Source organism: Pristis pectinata, chromosome 5 (assembly GCF_009764475.1).
Source record: "Pristis pectinata isolate sPriPec2 chromosome 5, sPriPec2.1.pri, whole genome shotgun sequence".
NCBI lineage: Eukaryota > Metazoa > Chordata > Chondrichthyes > Rhinopristiformes > Pristidae > Pristis > Pristis pectinata.
Window position 1 is genome coordinate 35,598,656 of NC_067409.1, and position 18,757 is coordinate 35,617,412.

An 18,757-nucleotide genomic window follows, 5' to 3' on the forward strand; every position below is an offset into this window, starting at 1 on the left:
CTCCCAGTATGTAAGGAAGTTGATGGGAACATGGTAGAATAAAATGAGTTCAGTGTAGATGAGTGATCGATGTTTGGCAGAGATTTGTTTCTGTGCCGTATGACTCTATGCCTCTAAGTAAGAAAATGCTTACTGGCCTATTAATGTTTTAGCAATTGATTAGGAATGGACTGCAGCTCTCTGACATTGTCAAACCAGCAGTCCAAAAGAAAGGGACTTCACACCCTCTAAAAACAACAAGAATTTCATTTTTAGTTTTACTCATGTTGGCCATGCCAATTAGAATTGTAATCAAAGAAACTTGTAGCACAGAAATGGGCCCTTCAGCCACCATGTCCACACCAGCCTTTTTGCCCATCTACATTAATCCCATTTGCCCGCAATAGGTCCGCATCCTTCTATACCCGTCTAAATGTCTCTTAAATGTAGTGATTGTATCTGACTCCACCACTTCCTCTGGCAGTGAGTTCCAGCCATCAACCACTTTCTATGTTTTTAAAAAAAAATTCCTCTCAAATCCTTGTTAAAACTCCGTCATTTCACCTTAAGCCTATGTCCTCTTGTTTTTGATATCGATAACATGGGGGGAAAAAGATGCTGACTATCTATCCTACCTATGCCTCTTATAGTTTTCTATGACTCTATCAGGTCACCTTTCAGCCCCTTTTGCTCCAGGGAAAACAAGCCCAGCCTATCCAATCTCACTATAACTAAAGTCTGCCAGTCCAGCCAATATCCTGGTGAATCTCCTCTGCACTCCAGCACAACCACATCCTTCCTATAATATGGTGACCAGAACTGCACACTACAAGGATAATCTAACCAGTGTTTTGTAAAGTTACAACAAGGTATTGATCGGATAGATAGTCAGAGGCTTTTCCCCAGGGCTGAAATGGTGGCCACAAGAAGATATAGGTTTAAGGTGCTGGGGAGTAAGTATAGAGGAGATGTCAGGGGGTAAGTTTTTTACTCAGTGGTGAGTGCGTGGCATGGGCTGCTGGCAGCAGTGGTGGAGGCGGATACGATAGGGTCCTTTAAGAGACTGTTGGATAGGTACATGGAGCTGAGAGAAATAGAGGGCTATGGGTAAGCCTAGTAATTTCTAGGGTAGGGACATGTTCGGCACAGCTTTGTGGGCTGAAGGGCCTGAATTGTGCTGTAGGTTTTCTATGTTTCTATAACCTTGCAACTTGTATAATCTATGCACCGGCCTATGAAGGCATGCATGCCATATACCTTCTTCACCACCCTATCTCCCTGCGTTGTCACTTTCGGGGAACATGGATAGAAAAGGTTTAGAGTGATATGGGCCAAATGCAGGCAGATAGGACTAGCTTAGCTGGGCACCTTTGTCAACATGGACCAGTTGGGCCGAAGGGCCTGTTCCTGTGCTCTGACTTTATGATTCTGTGACTTGGACTTGGACCCTTGGGTCTGTCTGTCAACATTCCTTTGTGCCCTACAATTTACCGTACATGCCCTATGCCTATTTGACTTCCCAAAATGCATCACCTTGCACTTGCTGGGATTAATTTCCATCTACTAAAGCTACCCCCAACTTTCCATCTCCTCTATATCCTGCTGTACCCATAGGCAACCTTCCTTGTTATCCACAGCACCAACAACTTTCATGTTATCCTCAAACTTACTAATCATACCTCCTAGATCCATATCCACATTAACCACATTCACAAGTTGTTATAATATATAGCATATAACTGTCACTCTTGACATTCAATGGTATTGCCATAGCTGAATCCCCTACTATCAATATCCTCAGGGTTACCATTGAGCAGAAACTGAACTGAAGTAGCCATATACACAATATGGCAACGACAGCAGGTCAGAGGCTAGGAATCCAGCAACAAGTAAATCACCTCCCACCCTCCCAAAGTCTGTCCACCATCTAGAAGGCTTATGACAGGAGCGTGATGGAATGCTCCCCACTTGCCTGGATTAATGCAGCTTCGACAATACCCAAGAAACTCAGTACCATAAAGGACAGAGCAACCTGCTTGAAATGTATCCCATCCACAACCATTCACTCACTCCACCACTAACACACAGTAGTAGCAATTTGTAGGATCTACAGGAAGCACTGCAGCAAGTTCATGAAAACTCCGTAGATAGCACCATCCAAACCCAGCTGGGAGGACAAGAGCAGCAAAAGCATGGAAACACCACCCCCGGAAGTTGCCCACCAAGCCACACACCATACTGACTTGGAAATACATCACTGTTCCTTCACCATTGCAGGTTCAAAGTCCTGGAACTCCCTCCCTAACAGCATTGTGGGTATATCTGCACTGTGGTGGCTCAAGAAGGCAGCTCACCACCACTTTCTCAAGGGCAATTAAAGATGGTCAATTAAATGCTGGCTCAGCTTGCAAAACCCACATTCCTTGAATGAATGATTTAAAAAAAGTAAGGGTCCCAGCATTGATCCCTGTGGTACACCACTGGTCAAAGACATCCAGTCAGAAAAGCTATACAATCCATTATCAGTCATTTTTAGGGTTGCTCTTGACCCATCTGCTACAAATGTCTTTTTCACTGTTGGTAGAACTAGCCTATTGATACAGAATTTGGGGGGAGGAAGAAATGTGTTGTATAATAACTGAGGATTTGACAGGACCATCCCAAAATTAATAGGCTACCTTGTAGCAACAAGATTTTATTGACCAACAAAAAAAAAATTCCATATGCCAGGGAAGAGGACATGGAGAAGCATTGCCTGCTAGGTGCAAAAGATTTGCTGCAGATAATTAATCTGATCTGTTCTTCTATTTGCAAAAAATGTTTAAGGGTCTGATAGGAGAGCAGGGAAGTTCCAGTATAGTATCAATTACTTCACTAGTTTAAGGTAATTTGTAGCCATGCCCCTTTGTCGAACATGTGGGTGGGATGAGGAAAAACAAAACTTTCTTGTCTGTGTCTACTTAGGCTTTTGTTCCAACATTTCAAACGAGCCTTTTTTGACAAGGTCCTAAATTACGAATGGAGGTTGGCTAAAATGCTAACCATGGCACAGTGGAGCAGAAGGTTGTTCATGGAGGAAGGAACAAAAGGATAATGTAGCTCTAGGCAGTACCAGGTGCTGGGAGTTAAATTAAAATGCAGAATTTGGCTATTACTCAGTCATGATGTGCACTTAAATATACCAGGTTATAAAACCTTTAGAAAGGTTATGGTACCAAAAAAAGGTTAGCCTCATTGATTAAAATATACTTTTACAACATTAATATGAGAAGAATTACTTGAGGGGTGATGTACAAATCCACCAAAAGTTAATCAAACAATAGTAAAAATGCAGGGCTGAACAGTCTAGTCCAGTCAATATATAAAGCTAGCAGAAAGAATGTGCCATTTTTCATTTAAACTTTTATAATAAGTCTGCTTTCTTATGTATTTTTTAATATTGTTGTGCCCTACACAAAGTTACAGAAGAGTAATACCAAGTGTCAATATGCTCTTGATCAATAGATCAGCCATGTATTCAATGCATGATCTGAAAATATCCAAAATAAGTCTCAGACCTGATAAAAGATTGAAATGAAAGTTGGAGTTCACTAGGTTGTTTAGTATGGACAATAAGTTGCTAATTCTGCCAGGTTTGAATTATGGGCAGCAAATCCCTCCTGGAGAGAGCATGTGTATTGAAGCTTCGCACACAAAAGATAAAATGTGTAAACTATAGCTGAAATCATTGCTGTTCTTTGCCTTTTTAATGTTGTGTGAAAACCTGTTAATTTAATGTACTGGCTGTTGTGTATTGGAATTTTATACCATACTTTCTCTCGGTTACCAGTTTAGCTGTACCACCCAAAACCTTTTGAGTGACACGCGATCTTTTCTCGCCATAAAGCCTATTTCAGTTGGAGAGTTGCAGATAATCGCGATGCAGCATACCTTCCCTTCTGGCCTGTTGTTGAAGGTGAACAGGGAATAGGAGGTGGTTGTGTTTTAAGTCTATCCACCATGGCTTTGGAATTGAACAGTTTTATTTTATTAGATTGCCTAATCCCATTGCCTGCTGTTTGATCCTAGTTAGAATGCTAAAGCTGCTTGAGTTGCAGATGAGGGAAATGGGTGTGAATTCCCAGGCTGGAAGCACTGGAGCATACAACAGCTAAGGCTATTGCTTCTGTCTGACAGAAAAGTGAAACGCTTCCTGCATGTGTTATTGAATAATGGAACATGCCAAGAACTGAAATCAGAAAAGTTAAGTGAGGCAATAGCAGTTTCATCGATTCAGTTGTCATACAATGAGACAATTTACTGTACAACTTGAATATAATGCTCTTTATGAAGTGATGATGCCTCTCAAAAACGACAGCAGTATATTTTGGTAAATGAAGTAGTCACACATTATCCAGTGGTGCTTAGTTTTCTGAGCCTAATGAGTTCATTGTAAGCTTTTCTTCTACACCAAAGCTTATTATTCTGAGGGCGCACAGATGGATCGAAATGGTTTCTTCCAGTGCTGTATTTTTCCTGTATTCTTCATAATCCCCTCTGTTTAACAAGCATTTTTACAACCCATAAATTCCTATTATTTACTGTATATTGTTAACTTAGATTTTTTTTTAAACAAATCATCATCAACACCAGGCAGGAAACCTCTTTTCCCTCATCTGCTTAAAGTAAGGTGAAATCCTGAAGTAGGGTAATTTTCCTTTATACTTGCTAGCTTTAGTGCACAGAAAACTTAGCCCAATGTATGAACGTGTAAAGTTGGTTCTTTTAAAATGTTAGTTATGGAAATGTTAAAATTATTGAAACAGCCCTGTATATTTATGACTACTTGGGTATAGAAGCTTTACTTTTTAATGTCTGTCACTGACAAGATCAATATTTAATGCCCATCTAATATTTTTGTAATCTACCTCAGTGACCAGTAAAGTGAATAATCTTCTGCATTATATTTTATTTGCACATCCTGAGCAAGGCCAATATTTTTGATTCTTTTGCTCTTCCATTTGAATGACAGCTATTGGATAAGGACTTCAGGATTTAGACCCAATGATGATGAACAAATGGTAATATTTTTCCCAGTCAGGATGGTACTTGACTTTGGAGCAACATCTGCAGAAGGTGGTGTTTCCATACACCCACACCCATTGTCCTCAGTTCTAGAATGTGTGGGATTGGGAGAGGCTCTTCGGGCAAAGAACTGCAGTGCATTTTGTAGTTAGGAATCGTTGCAGGAATGATGTGGTGGAGTGAATAAATATTTTGGGTTGTGGATGGGGTGCTAATCAAATGGGCTGCCTTGTCCTAGTTGATCCTGAGCTGCGTGAGTATTGTGGAGTGGCACTCATCCAGAAACAAGAGTATTCTATTAAACTCCTCACCTTGTGCCTTGTAGCTGCTGGAAAGGTTTCCATAGAACTGTAGAAAGATACAGCACAATTCCAATCGTTGCTGAATTTGCTGATCTTTACATAGACAATGGTTGGGTGTTGCATTCATAGTTGGGTAGAGGGAAAACCTGCCAGAATTCCAACCCACTTTGAAGTGATATTAACGTAAGTATGTGAGGTTGTTTGGAGGCCTGATTGGGCTAGACCATCATGCCAGCTGTTATTTTCTGATGTAGGTATTTTCTAATGGATTTGGGGCTATTTTGGGGTATCTGTTGGGGCAACTGTCTTGGCCCATGCTAATGATACCATTTGAAATGCAGGGGTGTCCTACAGCTTTTTTTTCAATCTATAATGAAGTTTGCTGTGACTTGCTGATAATAATGGTCAGGAAACACTTTTTTGTGCCAATTAGACTGATGAGCTTTCCTGACCAAGGCAAGTTTACATTTTAGATGCAGCTAGCTGAACTTCAGGGATTGGTGCTGTCAGACTTGTGTAATGTGAATCCTTCTGATAAAACTTATTTGTGGAACTTGGCATCTAATATATATATATGAATTTTAAATGTGGTTTGATGGCAGACATTGAATTCTATCTTCAGCTAGAAACCATCTGTGCTGTTAAAGTAAGATGCTACATCAGCTGATTTGTCAACATTTTATAAAATAGACGATGATTGGATCTTCCTCTGTTTTTGAGCGTATCAGCAATGAGGGAGATTATAAAGGGGGATTGGAAATGCAGGAATATTCTCAAATCTGTTTAAAGGAGGGCCTATTTCTTCATCCACTGCCCTCCTGGCCCCACTTCTCCACCAGAACATTTTTTATTTTTTGCCAGTTAGATGCTTTTCTGAATCACCACCTCTTTTCTTTCTTCTCATACTTAATTCAGACTTACTATTTAATCTTTGGTCAGAGAGATTAAGTATTGCCTGAGCTCAATTTTAAATGTAAGCAGTATAATTAATATTGACAAGTATGTAGAATTGCCTCACCAGCTCCATAACCACTTTGCTGCAATCCTGTGAATGGTTGGCGCTTCCTGGTGTATGATTACTGTCACTGTGTAGATCTGAGTTCATTGCTCTTTACAACAGTATTTGTGGGTAGGAGTGGCGGCTCTGAGTGATCACTCAAAATCACAGAATGGTTATAACACAGGAGGCAGCCACTCAGCCTGCTGAATGTATAAGAGCAATACAAATATTTGCACTCCCCCACTCACCCCATAAACCTAGCAAATTCTTTGGTTTAAGATGCTGATTTAGCTCCCCTTCTGAATGCTGCAATGGAATCTGCCCCCATTATTACACTGGCAGTGTATTGAAGATCCTAACCTCTTGTTGCATTTATTAAAGAAAAAACATCAATTTTCTTCATGTCACCTTTGGTTCTTAAGCCAATCACCTTCATTCTATCCCCACTGCTGGCAATGGGAATAGTTTCTGTTTATCTTCCCTGTAATCTTCATGATTATATAACCTGTATTAGATTCCATCACACCCTCCTCTGTTGCACAGAGCAAAACCCCAGCTTTTAAAGTCTATCCAGATAACTAAGGTCCGTCGTACCTGAAATCATTTTGGTAACTCTCCTCTGCATTCTTTCCAAAGCCACCTCATTTTTCTGAAGTGTTGCACTCAAAACTCAGTTTTTGGCCAAATCAGTGTTTTATAAAGGTGCTTCATGACTTGTTCTTGTACTCTGTACCTCTACTTATAAAACCCAAGATCCCATATGCTATTTAAATCACTTTCTCAACTTGCCCTGCCATTTTCAATAAACTATGCACATATCTCCAGCTCCTCTCTATTCTTGTATGCCTTTTAGAATTGTGCCCTTTGTTTTATATTGCCTCTTCTCATTCTTCCTGTTGTTATGTAACACCTCACATTTCTCAGCATTAACTTTCATCTGCCATCTCTCTGCCCATTCCAATATCCTGTCAATTTCTCTGTCCTACTGCATGATGTGTACATGGAGTGCCTGCTGGTTCTTGCCTGTAACTGTTGCTGGGTTACTGTTAATTAGAATGACAGTGGAAGTAGGCTAGATATTTTAATGTAAGTAAAGGGATTTGTTAGGTGCTATAGAATTTCTTGGAAATGAACTAACCTTGTTTGCTGATTGGGTAACCTGATATTTTTAGATTCTTGAGACCTCAAAATTATTAGTTTGTATTGGCTTTATTAGAGAAATGATCATAGGTGGCCACAGTTCATAGTGTGAAGGGGAGAAGTCTTTATATGGAAAATTTGAAGCATTTTCATTGAAATTGCACACCATTCACAGGACTAAAAAAATACATACAACAATTAAAAGAGTCGTCCTTGCCAAAATGCCCATTAGTTTTCTTGCTTAAAGCTAGCCTCACCTAATCCCCTTCTCTTTTATTCTTATCCTTCAATGCTTTTTCTGTTTTGTATTTCTTTAGTGACCTCCTAAGTTCATCCCTAATAGTTGCTTCAATCAATCAACACTCTAGTGAGATTTTCCTGAATTCCCTAAAGCATTCATAAGTGACTGTATCATGTTTATTAATAGCCCTAGTTCTGGTCTCTCGTGGCACAGGAAACATCCTCTCTAAGAGTACCTTATCAAACATGGTTGTAATCTTAAAGACCTCTATCAGGCCATCTCTTAGTCTTTTCTAAAGAGATTCTCAGAAATTACCTAAAGTGGGAGAATTCAATGTTCATGCTGTTAGGCTGCAAGATTCCAAGATGGAAAATGAGGTGCTATTCCTCCAGTTTGCACTTGGAATTCTCCTGGCAGTGGAGGAGGCCAAGGAATGACATATCTGTGATGGAGGGGGAGTTGAAATGACTGGGAACAGGAAGATGCAGGTTGCAGTTACGAATGGGGTGCAGGTGTTCTACGAAACAGTCACCTAGTCTGTGTTTGGTCTTACCAGTGAAGAGGAGGCCACACTTGGAGCACCGAATGCAGTTGATGATATTAAGGGAGGTGCAGGTAAATCTGTCTTACCTGAAAGGACTGTTTAGGTCCCTAGGATAGAAGTGGTGTAGGGGCAGGTGTTGCACCCATAGCAGAGCAGTGGAAAGTCCCCAGGGTGAGAGCAGGATGGGTGGGGAGGAGTGAACTAGGGAGTCGCAGAGAGAGCAGTCCCTGTGAAAGGCAGAAAGGGGTGGGGTAAGGTCCTCCTTACCTTTGACCCATCGCCCGGCGGATCTGCTCTCCCTCCTCTCCCGCACCTGTTTATCACTATCTCTTACCTGCATCTACCTATCACCGCCTTTTGCCAACCCTGCCTCCCCTCTTTTGTCCACCTATCACTGCTCTGCTTTTCCCTCCTATATAGTGGGCTTACCATTTTCCTATCTTCAGTCTTGAAGAAGGGTCCTCGCCAGAAACATCAACCGCCTGCTTTTCTCCACGGATGCTGCCTGGCCTGCTGAGTTCCTCCAGCATCATGCTGTTTTTCATCCAGTATCATTTCTAGTTTGCATCTTTTGTAGTCCTTCACATATGGTGATTGGAAATGTTCTATGACCTAATTAAGATCTTCTACAAGTTCATTGTAATTTCTTTCCTTTCAGTTCTATCCCTCCAGGAAAGAAAAATCCAATGCTTTAAAGTTCTTTTAATGGCATTTTTACTTTTAGTGATTTGTGCATCTGTGTCCCCAAATTCGAATTTCACTCTATCTTGATTGGTCATAGGCTCTTTAATTTTCCTACCAAAATTTGATTCATCTTATGTCTACATTGAAGCTTATTTGAAATTTACAAATCCATTGTGCAAGTTTGTTAATGTCTCCCTGTGTTTTCTTTCTGCCCTTTTCAGCATTTGGTGTCATCTTTAAATTTTGAAGTTGTATTTCTTGATTCTTGGCCCTAAATTACAATTAAAGGAGAGAGGGCATCAGTTGTGTAAGGATCAGATTTGTACTTAAATAGACCAGTTCATTATTTACCTATGTGAAGTCCTGTGCACAAGCCTGAATAATATGGTTCTGCTAAATGATTCTTAAACACATGCAAATGCAACAATGTTGCAAAGCCTAATTAAAAGTGAATGAATGAGGAATCTAAATGAAGAATTACCTAAAGACAAGTGCTCATGGAATTGTATAACAGACGATAAAATGATCCAACAGCAACGGATCTCTTCCTGTGCTTAAAAATAACAGGTTTCATATCCATTTCTTTTTATAACTTGCCAAAATAAATAACAACACATGATTGTCGTCATTTAGTCTCATTCATTTTTGATCATATCTTTTTCTTGAGAAGCTATATTAGAGATTAGGAATCAGGGCAGGGACTTGCCAGAAGTAACATAACCAAAATAACACTGATGAATCTATGCATTTAAAGAGTGACAGATCCTTACAACTAAATGATTTCTATCCCAGGTTCTTAAAGTAACAGATGCCTCAAATTATAATCTTCCAAGGCAGTTTTGATTCAGTTGTGCTTCTTTAGCTTGGAAAATAGTGCGTGTCATTTTATTTAAGATGGTGAGGAACCAGGGATTTATAGACCGTCGTCAAACCTCTCATCAAGGAATTACTATTTTCTGGGTTCCCTTTAGTGGTTTGTGTTCAATGGAAGTCATATACAGCATGCAGATTTTACCATATTCCACATTTAGTATCACTGATCTGAGGATGAATTTCTAGGCAAATGTTTAAAGGGAAAGCAACTGAACACTAAGTTTTGACCAGGTAAGAGACCCAATGTGGATTTATAAGGATGAATCATATCAAATGAACAGGATATGAATTTTTTTTTTTGAAATGATGACCAAATGGAACGTTCACCAATATTTTGTTAGGATTCGACAAAAGCATTTCATAAAATCCCTATTAAGAGAATGTTGGCTAAAGTTAAACCTCGGATATTAAAGGTGCATCATACATTTAGTTTGACAATTGGTTGAGTAACAGAATACTGGAGCAAGTACTCAAGTTTGGAGGAAATGATTAGTGTTGTCCCAGAAGAACATGCTGGCAACACATACAGTATATTTGCTGATTATAAATTGTAACCTAAAATGCCACATATATCCAAGTTTATTGATAGATTTATAAGGAAAATAAATAGAAGTATTAAGTGAATTGGCAAAACTATGTTACATACATTTCAATAAGTGCTGATTTAAAGCTACTCTGGACCTTAGGAGGATAGAAGTTATTTTCTATATGGTGAAGATGTAGAAACAGTGGAGGTCCAAAGATGCTTGTGGGACCATGTGCACAGCAGATTTTAGAAAAAATGTCAAGATATTTACAGAAAATAATTATAAAGTTTGATGGAAAGCTAGCCACCTTCTATGCAAGAGACTAGAATGACCAGAAGGCTTAAAATACAAGTGCATAATTTTTTGTGTACTGCTACAACTACACAATCCTGTTCTGGTCTTCAGAGCAAAGATGATATGCAGAGTTCAAGTTGTGACGACAGATTCCACACACTAGGATTATAATCTCTGGAATTTAGAAGGCCAAGGGGTGATTGGGTCAGTTTTCTCTAATGGAAATTATGGTTAGGGATTCCAGGATTAAAGGGAAGAAGCTAAAAATTAGAGCCAGGTCCTTCAGATATGAGGTTAGAAAACTTCTATGCACAGCAAATGATGGAAGTCTGGTGCTCCCTTCTTTTATTTTTTTTCTTGTTGCTAGATCAATTATTAATTTCAAATATAAGCTTGATAAATTGTTGTAAACCAAAGCGTAGGAGGAGAGGCAGGGAATTGGAGTTTGTTTGCAGATCAACTGTAATCTTGGAGACACAAGAGACTGCAGATGCTGGAATCTGGAACAAAAAATAAACTCCTGGAAGCAGGTTAAGCAGCACCTGTGGAGGCAAAGGGATTGTCAGTGTTTTAGGTCAAAACCCTGCAGCAAGACTGAGTGTAGAGGGAAGATAGCCAGTGTATGGAACTGAGAGGGGAAAGTGAGACAGAGGCTGATAAGTGATAGTGGAACCAGATAAGGGAAGGATGATAGGCAGATGGAGCCAGGTGGAGGAAGGGATGGGAAAGGTGAACAGAGAGAGAGAGAGAGTGGTCCCTGCGGAAAGCAGAAGGAGTGAGGAGAGGGGAAGATGTGGCCGGTGGTGGGATCCCGTTGGAGCTGGCGGAAGTAGCAAAGGATGATATGCTGGATATGGGGGCTAGTAGGGTGAAAGGGGAACTCCATCTCTCTTCCGTCTGGGAAGGGGGAGGTGAGAGCAGATGTACGGAGTATGAAGGAAATGCATGTAAGGGCTCCTCCATCTGCGGCTGAGGGGAACCCACTTTACTGAAAGAAGGACATTTCAGAAGTCCTAGTGCGGAAAGCCTCATCTTGAGAACAGATGCGGCAAGACGAAGAAATTTAGACAAAGGGAAGGCGTCCTTACAGGGGACAGGATGGGAGGAGGTGTAGTCGAGGTGCTATTGGAGTCCATAAGTTACACATCCTTATTCCAGACTTTCTCTAGCACCCTTCCAGTTCATTTTATACTACATCAATGACAAGTTCATTCAAAACTCGTCAATTTTATCACCTTTGACACCAACCTCCACCCTGTCCTCAAATTAACCTGGGCTATTTAACACTTCTTTTCCTCTCCGGATATTTCTGTTTCCATCTCTTGAGACAAACTATCCATTGATATCTACTATAAACCTGCAGACTCCCACCGCTACCTCAACTACACTTCCTCCCACTGTAATCTTGTTGAGCAGTGGAGCAGCTTTGGGGATACACAAGTCTTTTATTGTGTTTACAATTAAAATTTATTTGTTGTATAATACTAAAATGGAAATTCTTAGGATATTTTCAAAGAATGGAAGAAACCATTGTAAGCAAATGATATGTTGATCGAATGTTTTGCATTCAGTTTGGGAAAGACTTTAGTAACCAGTTAGGAGACCTTTTGACAATAAGAAAATACCCATAAGTAAAATTTTGTTTATCTGAGGTTTTTAATCACTGAAGCACAATCTTTACAAAAATGTCTGTCTTTCTGTCTTCCAGCTGAAAGATGAGAGAAGCCTATTGATAACTTTTTGCTTTCTTAAAGAAAAATCTGCAAACTCTCAAGAAATTACCCAGCTGAATACTAAAGCGTATTCTCTATATATGTAAAGGTTTAAATTGTATTCCAGCCTGTAATCAGTACGGTACTCAATACAAGCTTGTATCAAGATTTTTAAACTTAAATTGCTTCAGTTCCATTTCATAAATATTTACTTGGGACCTCTAAGTGAAAATGTCATTCTTGTGATCCCATATGCAGAGATATTTGTTTCTGTTTTCTTTTTTTTTTAATGAGTTGCAAAAGCCGTAAAGTACCAAAGACATTGAAAGGAAAGTGATTATTTTTCTGACAGTTTTTGATACCTAGATCCGATCAATTTGGCTGCACAATAGGAATTAAGAATTACTTCTTACAAGGGAACCAATTTCTTTGCATTCATTTACTGACATTTTTAGATTAAAAAAGCCATTCCATGATATTTAATTATTTTGAATTGCGTCTACATTTCAGGTAATTTAGACCTTACCGGCCCAAAACAAGTCTTCAAAGCGGAGAACAATCCATGGGTTACACCGATTGCTGACCAATTCCAACTCGGTGTATCCCACGTCTTTGAATATATTCGTTCTGAAACCTACAAGTAGTAAGTAGACTGATTGGAAAAATGCTTGGTTGAAAAGTTAACTAATTGATTTCTGGGTTAGGCTCCTTGCTAAATGCAGGAGTTAAGTATATTGCATCTTTAATATTTGAAGTCTTAAATCTTTTTTATATTTGCCACCTATAGTTTGTTGTCTAGAAATTGTTTCTCTCCTATTATTGGCTTTGCATTTGTCCTACATGAAATTGGATATCACCAAAGAAAGTTTGATGCCCTTGCTTAAATAAAATCATTTTCATGGTGTCCTCCACTTTAAAACGTGACCTGTGTGATTAAGCAGGCAACTGCCACACATTTCATACACTGATTCATGGGAAGCTAGTTGGCACTATTAGAAGTACTCTCATGGCATAAAAATGGATGAAGTTTAGATGGGGGGCCTCCCAGTCAGGGCCACCAACTGAGACACCTGTGAACTGAAGATGTCATTTCTTCAGTCTGTGATTGGACTGTCGACAATGAGATTTTTAATATTTTGAGGACTGGGACAGATTTATAACATACTGGGGGACATACGTGAACTCGTGCACAACCCAATGCTTTCAGAGTGATGGACTTCATTTTATTGAGAGTTAAAAGTTAATGTAATAGATTATGAGCTTTTGATCCAATGTCTGTCAGTAGATAATTAAAGTTTGCCAATTTAAAAATCTGATATTTGTATGTATGTTTGATCCTACAAACGTCAAAACTAGTTCCCTTCTCACACTGGGGGATGGATAATGCTTGATGGCAACACAACTCGAGTCACCTGCACAAATGCCAGTCATGTTTAGAGCACCCTATTGGATAGCAGTATTTGTGATTCTTTACAATCAGTACTGTATTGTGTAATTCTTACAGTATTTTGCCAATACCTTGTCTCCCAAAAGCAAAAAAAAAAGTAGAAGTGATGGTAGTGCATCTAAGAAAAGAAAAACCATCGCAATGGAAATTAAATTGGATATTATTAGGCAACTTGAAAAGGGAGATGCCAAAATTGGCAAAGCTATGGGTTTTGGTTTTTGTACACGTATGGACGTATTTTCTGACGTACAACAAAATCTATATGGATGTCTGTAAAAACTGAACTCATTCATAACCCAGCAGTGGCTTGTACTTTTTAATTTATCTACCCATCCCTTAACAAAAAATCTGTTTATTTAATCAATTAAAATCCTTGCTGTTTTTTTGTTTTGAAAATTGATGAGTGACAATTTGTTGCCTTCCTGATACAAAGACAAACCAAAGATATGCTCAGCTTTTTATTCATAATTTACTGCTTAAAGATGCATTTTTATCTTAAAGGGTTATAATTGTGATGGGCTATAGTTCAAGGAAGAAAAAGAATTGGAAGAAAAGAGTACAAGAAGAAAAGAGTAGGAGTAGGCATGCAGCCCCTCACACCTGCTTCAACATCCAATAAAATTATGGCTGATCTGGTCTTGGTCTCAACTCCACTTTTCTCCTAAATGTTGATGTTCCTGATGTTTAAAAATGAAACTGATTAAGCCTTGAATATACTTAATAAATCAGCCTTTAATGGCTTCTGGAGGAATGAACTTCAAAGACTCCCAGCCCCATGAGCGAACTTCTCCCTCATCTCCTTCCTGCAACCGTGCTGTCTTGCTCTCATCCCTCAGCAGAGAAAACACACTCTCATTATCTCTCCTATTGAAGCCCCTCAGGATCTTGTGTGAGATCCCCTCTGATTCTTATACACGCCAGAGAGTCCAGGTCTAACTGGCTTAGTCCTTCCTCATTAAAAGAACAAATCCCTTCATACTGAGGATCAACGAAGGAGTTGTTTGAATGGAGTTGGAGGTAAAATCAACTTTTTTCTGAATTCCTTTTTACTACTAATGAGCAAATCCAGCTGGGAAGAATCATTAGCTACACGCACGTCTACCAACATTACCCTTGTGAGTGGCAGTGAGTTCAATACAGTAAGGCCAATGCAGAAGTTTCAAACTTGCTGATTGAGTTTTGCCAGGGATATTCCTGGCTCTGCTCTATAGCCAGACTTAACTGCACTTCAGGAATGGACTGCACATTTGTTGAATCCCCCAACACTAAGTTACTGAATCTAATTCATTTCAATGGATAGGAACAGAAAGAAAAACAGTTCAAATAAGCTAAGATACCTTTTTAATTAAATGTGTTTGTTTTTGTGTTTTTACTTTTAAAACATTTTTAATCCAGTTGACTGTTAATAGGTTTTACGTTTCTAGACAACAGATACATGCAGAAGCAATTTTGACAAATGGCAAAGCCAGAGTGGGGGCCTACCTTTAATATTTGTCGCCAGGTATTCCTTTTCAGCCATTTCACGGTTAGGGCTTGTTCTGGTCCTTACACAACAGATACTTGCCACTCAGGACTTTGCCATTTTGGATGCAGGATAATTTCAGCCTCTCAGATACAAGTAAAGTTCATGATGAACATGCACCTCAGTGGCCATTGTGGAAGATGAGCCACATTTGGTATTCTGGGCCACCGGTAATTGTTAGTGATTTGTTAGGATGGTGAATGTGGAAAACATTTGGCAGCGGGTTTCTTTTGGGATGAGGAGAGTTGTCTTTGTACTATTAATTAAAATACTAAATAACAATTTAGAAAACAGGAGCTTTTACTATTGATAAAAGATAAAATCGTCAGGGCCTTCACTGAAATTGCTAAATAGATCTTAGAAAAAATTCTCTACATGCATTCTGCATAGAATTGTAATTACCACACCCATGTTGAAATGCTATTTATCTTTTGGCTTACTAATGTATACATAATGAAATGCAAAGCACTGAGGAAAGAAGAGCAGTTTTATTTTGCCAAGTATAATACTTAATCTTAAATATCAGTATGGAGTCGCAGATCAAACAGAGCCTTTGCAGAGCATTACCCTTTACAAAAAATGCTGTACCCCAGTATTACAACAGTTTAAATTCTTCCTTTCAAAGAACAAACTAGTTTTAGATAATGTTGCTCTCAGGATAATGATGCGGGATCAAATGACATTTCCTCAGCAATTAAGAAAATGAGTCCTTGGTTTGTGCATTTGGTGGCTCCTTCACATCTAGGTTTCATTACATAGTTTTAAGGATTGCTGGTGGTGTTTTCAAATTTAAAGAAATTAAATTCCATTTTAGTTTGGGGAATCTGTAGGTAGCATTGGAAGGATGTGATCACTTCAAGAAGTGGTGGATAATAATTTTTAGGAAATTTGGGTCCTGCTTCAGTAACTTTGAGTACTTATGTGTAAGTGACCAGAAGGTTTGGATGGATATAGATTAACTGGATTATCTTGAATTCCTAAAATTTGTGGATAAAGGGGTGTTGGAATTCATGGATTACAGGACAGATTTTACATTTGATGAGTAATTAAGATGGTGATTGTTATGGCAATTGATTTTGATTATGAAGTGCAGGGCAATACACAGCCTGGGTAGGACATACACAGTAAATGGTAGGAGCCTTGGGAGGGTTGATGAACAGGGGCCCTGGGATAAAAGTCCATAGATTCCAAATAGTGACAGTGCTGGTAGATAGGGTGGTCAAGAAGGCATATGCGATGCTTACCTTCATCAGTTGCGGCATAGAATGTAAGAGCTGCGATACCATGGTACAACTTTATAATTTGGTTAGGCTGCACTTGGATTATTGTATCCAATTTGGTCACCACGCTAGAGGAAGGATGTGTTTGTACTGGAGAGGGTACAGAGGACATTCACCGGGATGCTGCCTGGATTGGAGCATTTCGATTATAAGGAGATATTGGATAGCCTGGGTTTGTTTTCTTTGGAATGGAGGAGGCTGAGTGTGACCTGATAAAGGTATACAAAATTATGAGGGAATAGGTAGGGTAGATGGTAAGAATCTTTTTCCCTTGTGTCTAAAAAGGAGACATGGGTGTAAGGTGAAGGAGGGAATTGGGGAATTTGGAAACTGGGACCTGGGGTATTTGGAATCTGGAACCCACTATAGATGCAAGGGACAATTTGCTTAGTGAAGTGGGCTGGTTAAGTAGCACAAATTTTCAGTAGTACAGCTGGAATGTTGTCAGAGCCTTTAGACTTTGCTATGCTCAGATATCATTTACAATGTATCATTTTTGTTATGATGATGATCTCAGCTAGAGGCCAAGATAGATAAACTACTTGGTGCTTCTGGCTGAAGATGGTTGCAAAACCTTCAAGTTATCTTTTGCATGGTTTGAGTTCTATGATTGTTGAAAATGAAAATATTTGTGGAGCTCCCTCCTCCCATTCATGTGGAAGGACTGCATTGGTCATGGGTTTGCTCAGCTCTGTCCATGCTGTGTGACCCCATTACAATATTTGCAAGCCTGTGTCAAAGCTTCACCAGGTGGCATCTCACTTTTAGTATGCTGAAGCTGCTGACAGCATGCTCTTGCACACCCATCATTGAAGAGGATCTCCTCTGACAATGATAGTGATAGAACAGGGGACATAAGGCCAAATGGTGACAATTCTGCTGCTGCTGATGACTTAGAGACTCATAGGTGGTCTGTTCTGAGCTGCCTGATCTATTCTGAATCTCCACTATGCATTGCGACAGTTGGAGCATTCAGCCCGATGAAGGGTGTCCTAAATATGATGACAAGACTTTGTCCCTGCAGGGAGTGTGTTCACACCTGCCATTGCTGTAATGAGCTGATGCATCTGCAATTGATCAAGATTATGCCAAGGATATTTTTCCTTAATGCATAAATTAGATTTAGTACCTACCGTGGATGACAAATGTTGTGCTTATATTAATATACTTTCATGATTTCTTTGTTTTCCAATCATTGTGACATTTTAAATGCAGGTGAATCAGTAACCAATTTGTGAGGTTAAAATAACTGTACTCAAATTAACATTGAAATTTGCACTTAACTGATCAAAATTCCAACTATATTGCTCCCCTATGTTCTGTCACATAATGTTTAAAACAAACTACCCAGGTTCATCTTGATTTTGCTGAATCATGTTTTCCATATTTTCTTATGATCTGGAAGGAGACCATTCAGCCTGTCAAGTCTATCCTGAGTCTCAGAGAATTCCCATTTCCTCACTAATCTTTCCTGTCACCTCCTCACATTCCTGTCACCTCTGCCTCCCGATTCTACATCCACCTGTACACGTGGGGCAAATTACAGTGTGCGGTTAGCCTACAACCTATACAACCCTGGGATGTGGGAGGAACCAAAACACCTGGAGAAAACCCACATGGTCCACAAAGTGCAAACACCACACAGTACTAGAGGTCAAGATTGAACCCAGGTCAGTGGCGATGTAAGGCAACAGCTCTACTAGCTGCACCATTGTTCCACTCATCAATTGTCTGTTGTCTGTCCCTTGATGGTTTGTTCCAAACATTCACCATCCTCTGACATAATTAAGTCTGCATTAATTGTTCACCATTTCACTTCTCACTTTAAGTTTATACTCTCAATTAAATTTGTCGATTTATTGGGAGCCTGCTTTTAACAGGTGAGATATCATTTTTCAAATGAACACAGACTCCAGGTTTTAGATCTTGCAGTGATGTTACCTATATTGTATCTACTCTGTAGTGGAATTTTAATTGCATTCCTCTACTATTTATGGAATGATGATAAACCTGTGATGATGGCCAGATTGCTCACGGCAGGAGGCGTGTCTTTATAAATAGAGGCATAGACGAAGATATTCATAGGGTTGCATGCTTAGGGATGGAGGGGAGAAGAGGGGTCAGAAGGGAGTGAGGTTATCAATGGAA

General features: G+C 39.4%; 1 protein-coding gene across 1 annotated transcript in view; it reads left to right on the forward strand.

The window, feature by feature from the left end:
• The window catches only part of rsu1 (Ras suppressor protein 1), a 115,688-nt gene that overhangs the window by 56,002 nt on the left and 40,929 nt on the right, over nucleotides 1–18,757 (forward strand). Inside the window, exon 8 of the mRNA XM_052016319.1 lies at nucleotides 12,871–13,003. Coding sequence (XP_051872279.1) covers nucleotides 12,871–13,003 — 133 coding nt within the window. The remainder of the gene's footprint in view (nucleotides 1–12,870; nucleotides 13,004–18,757) is intronic.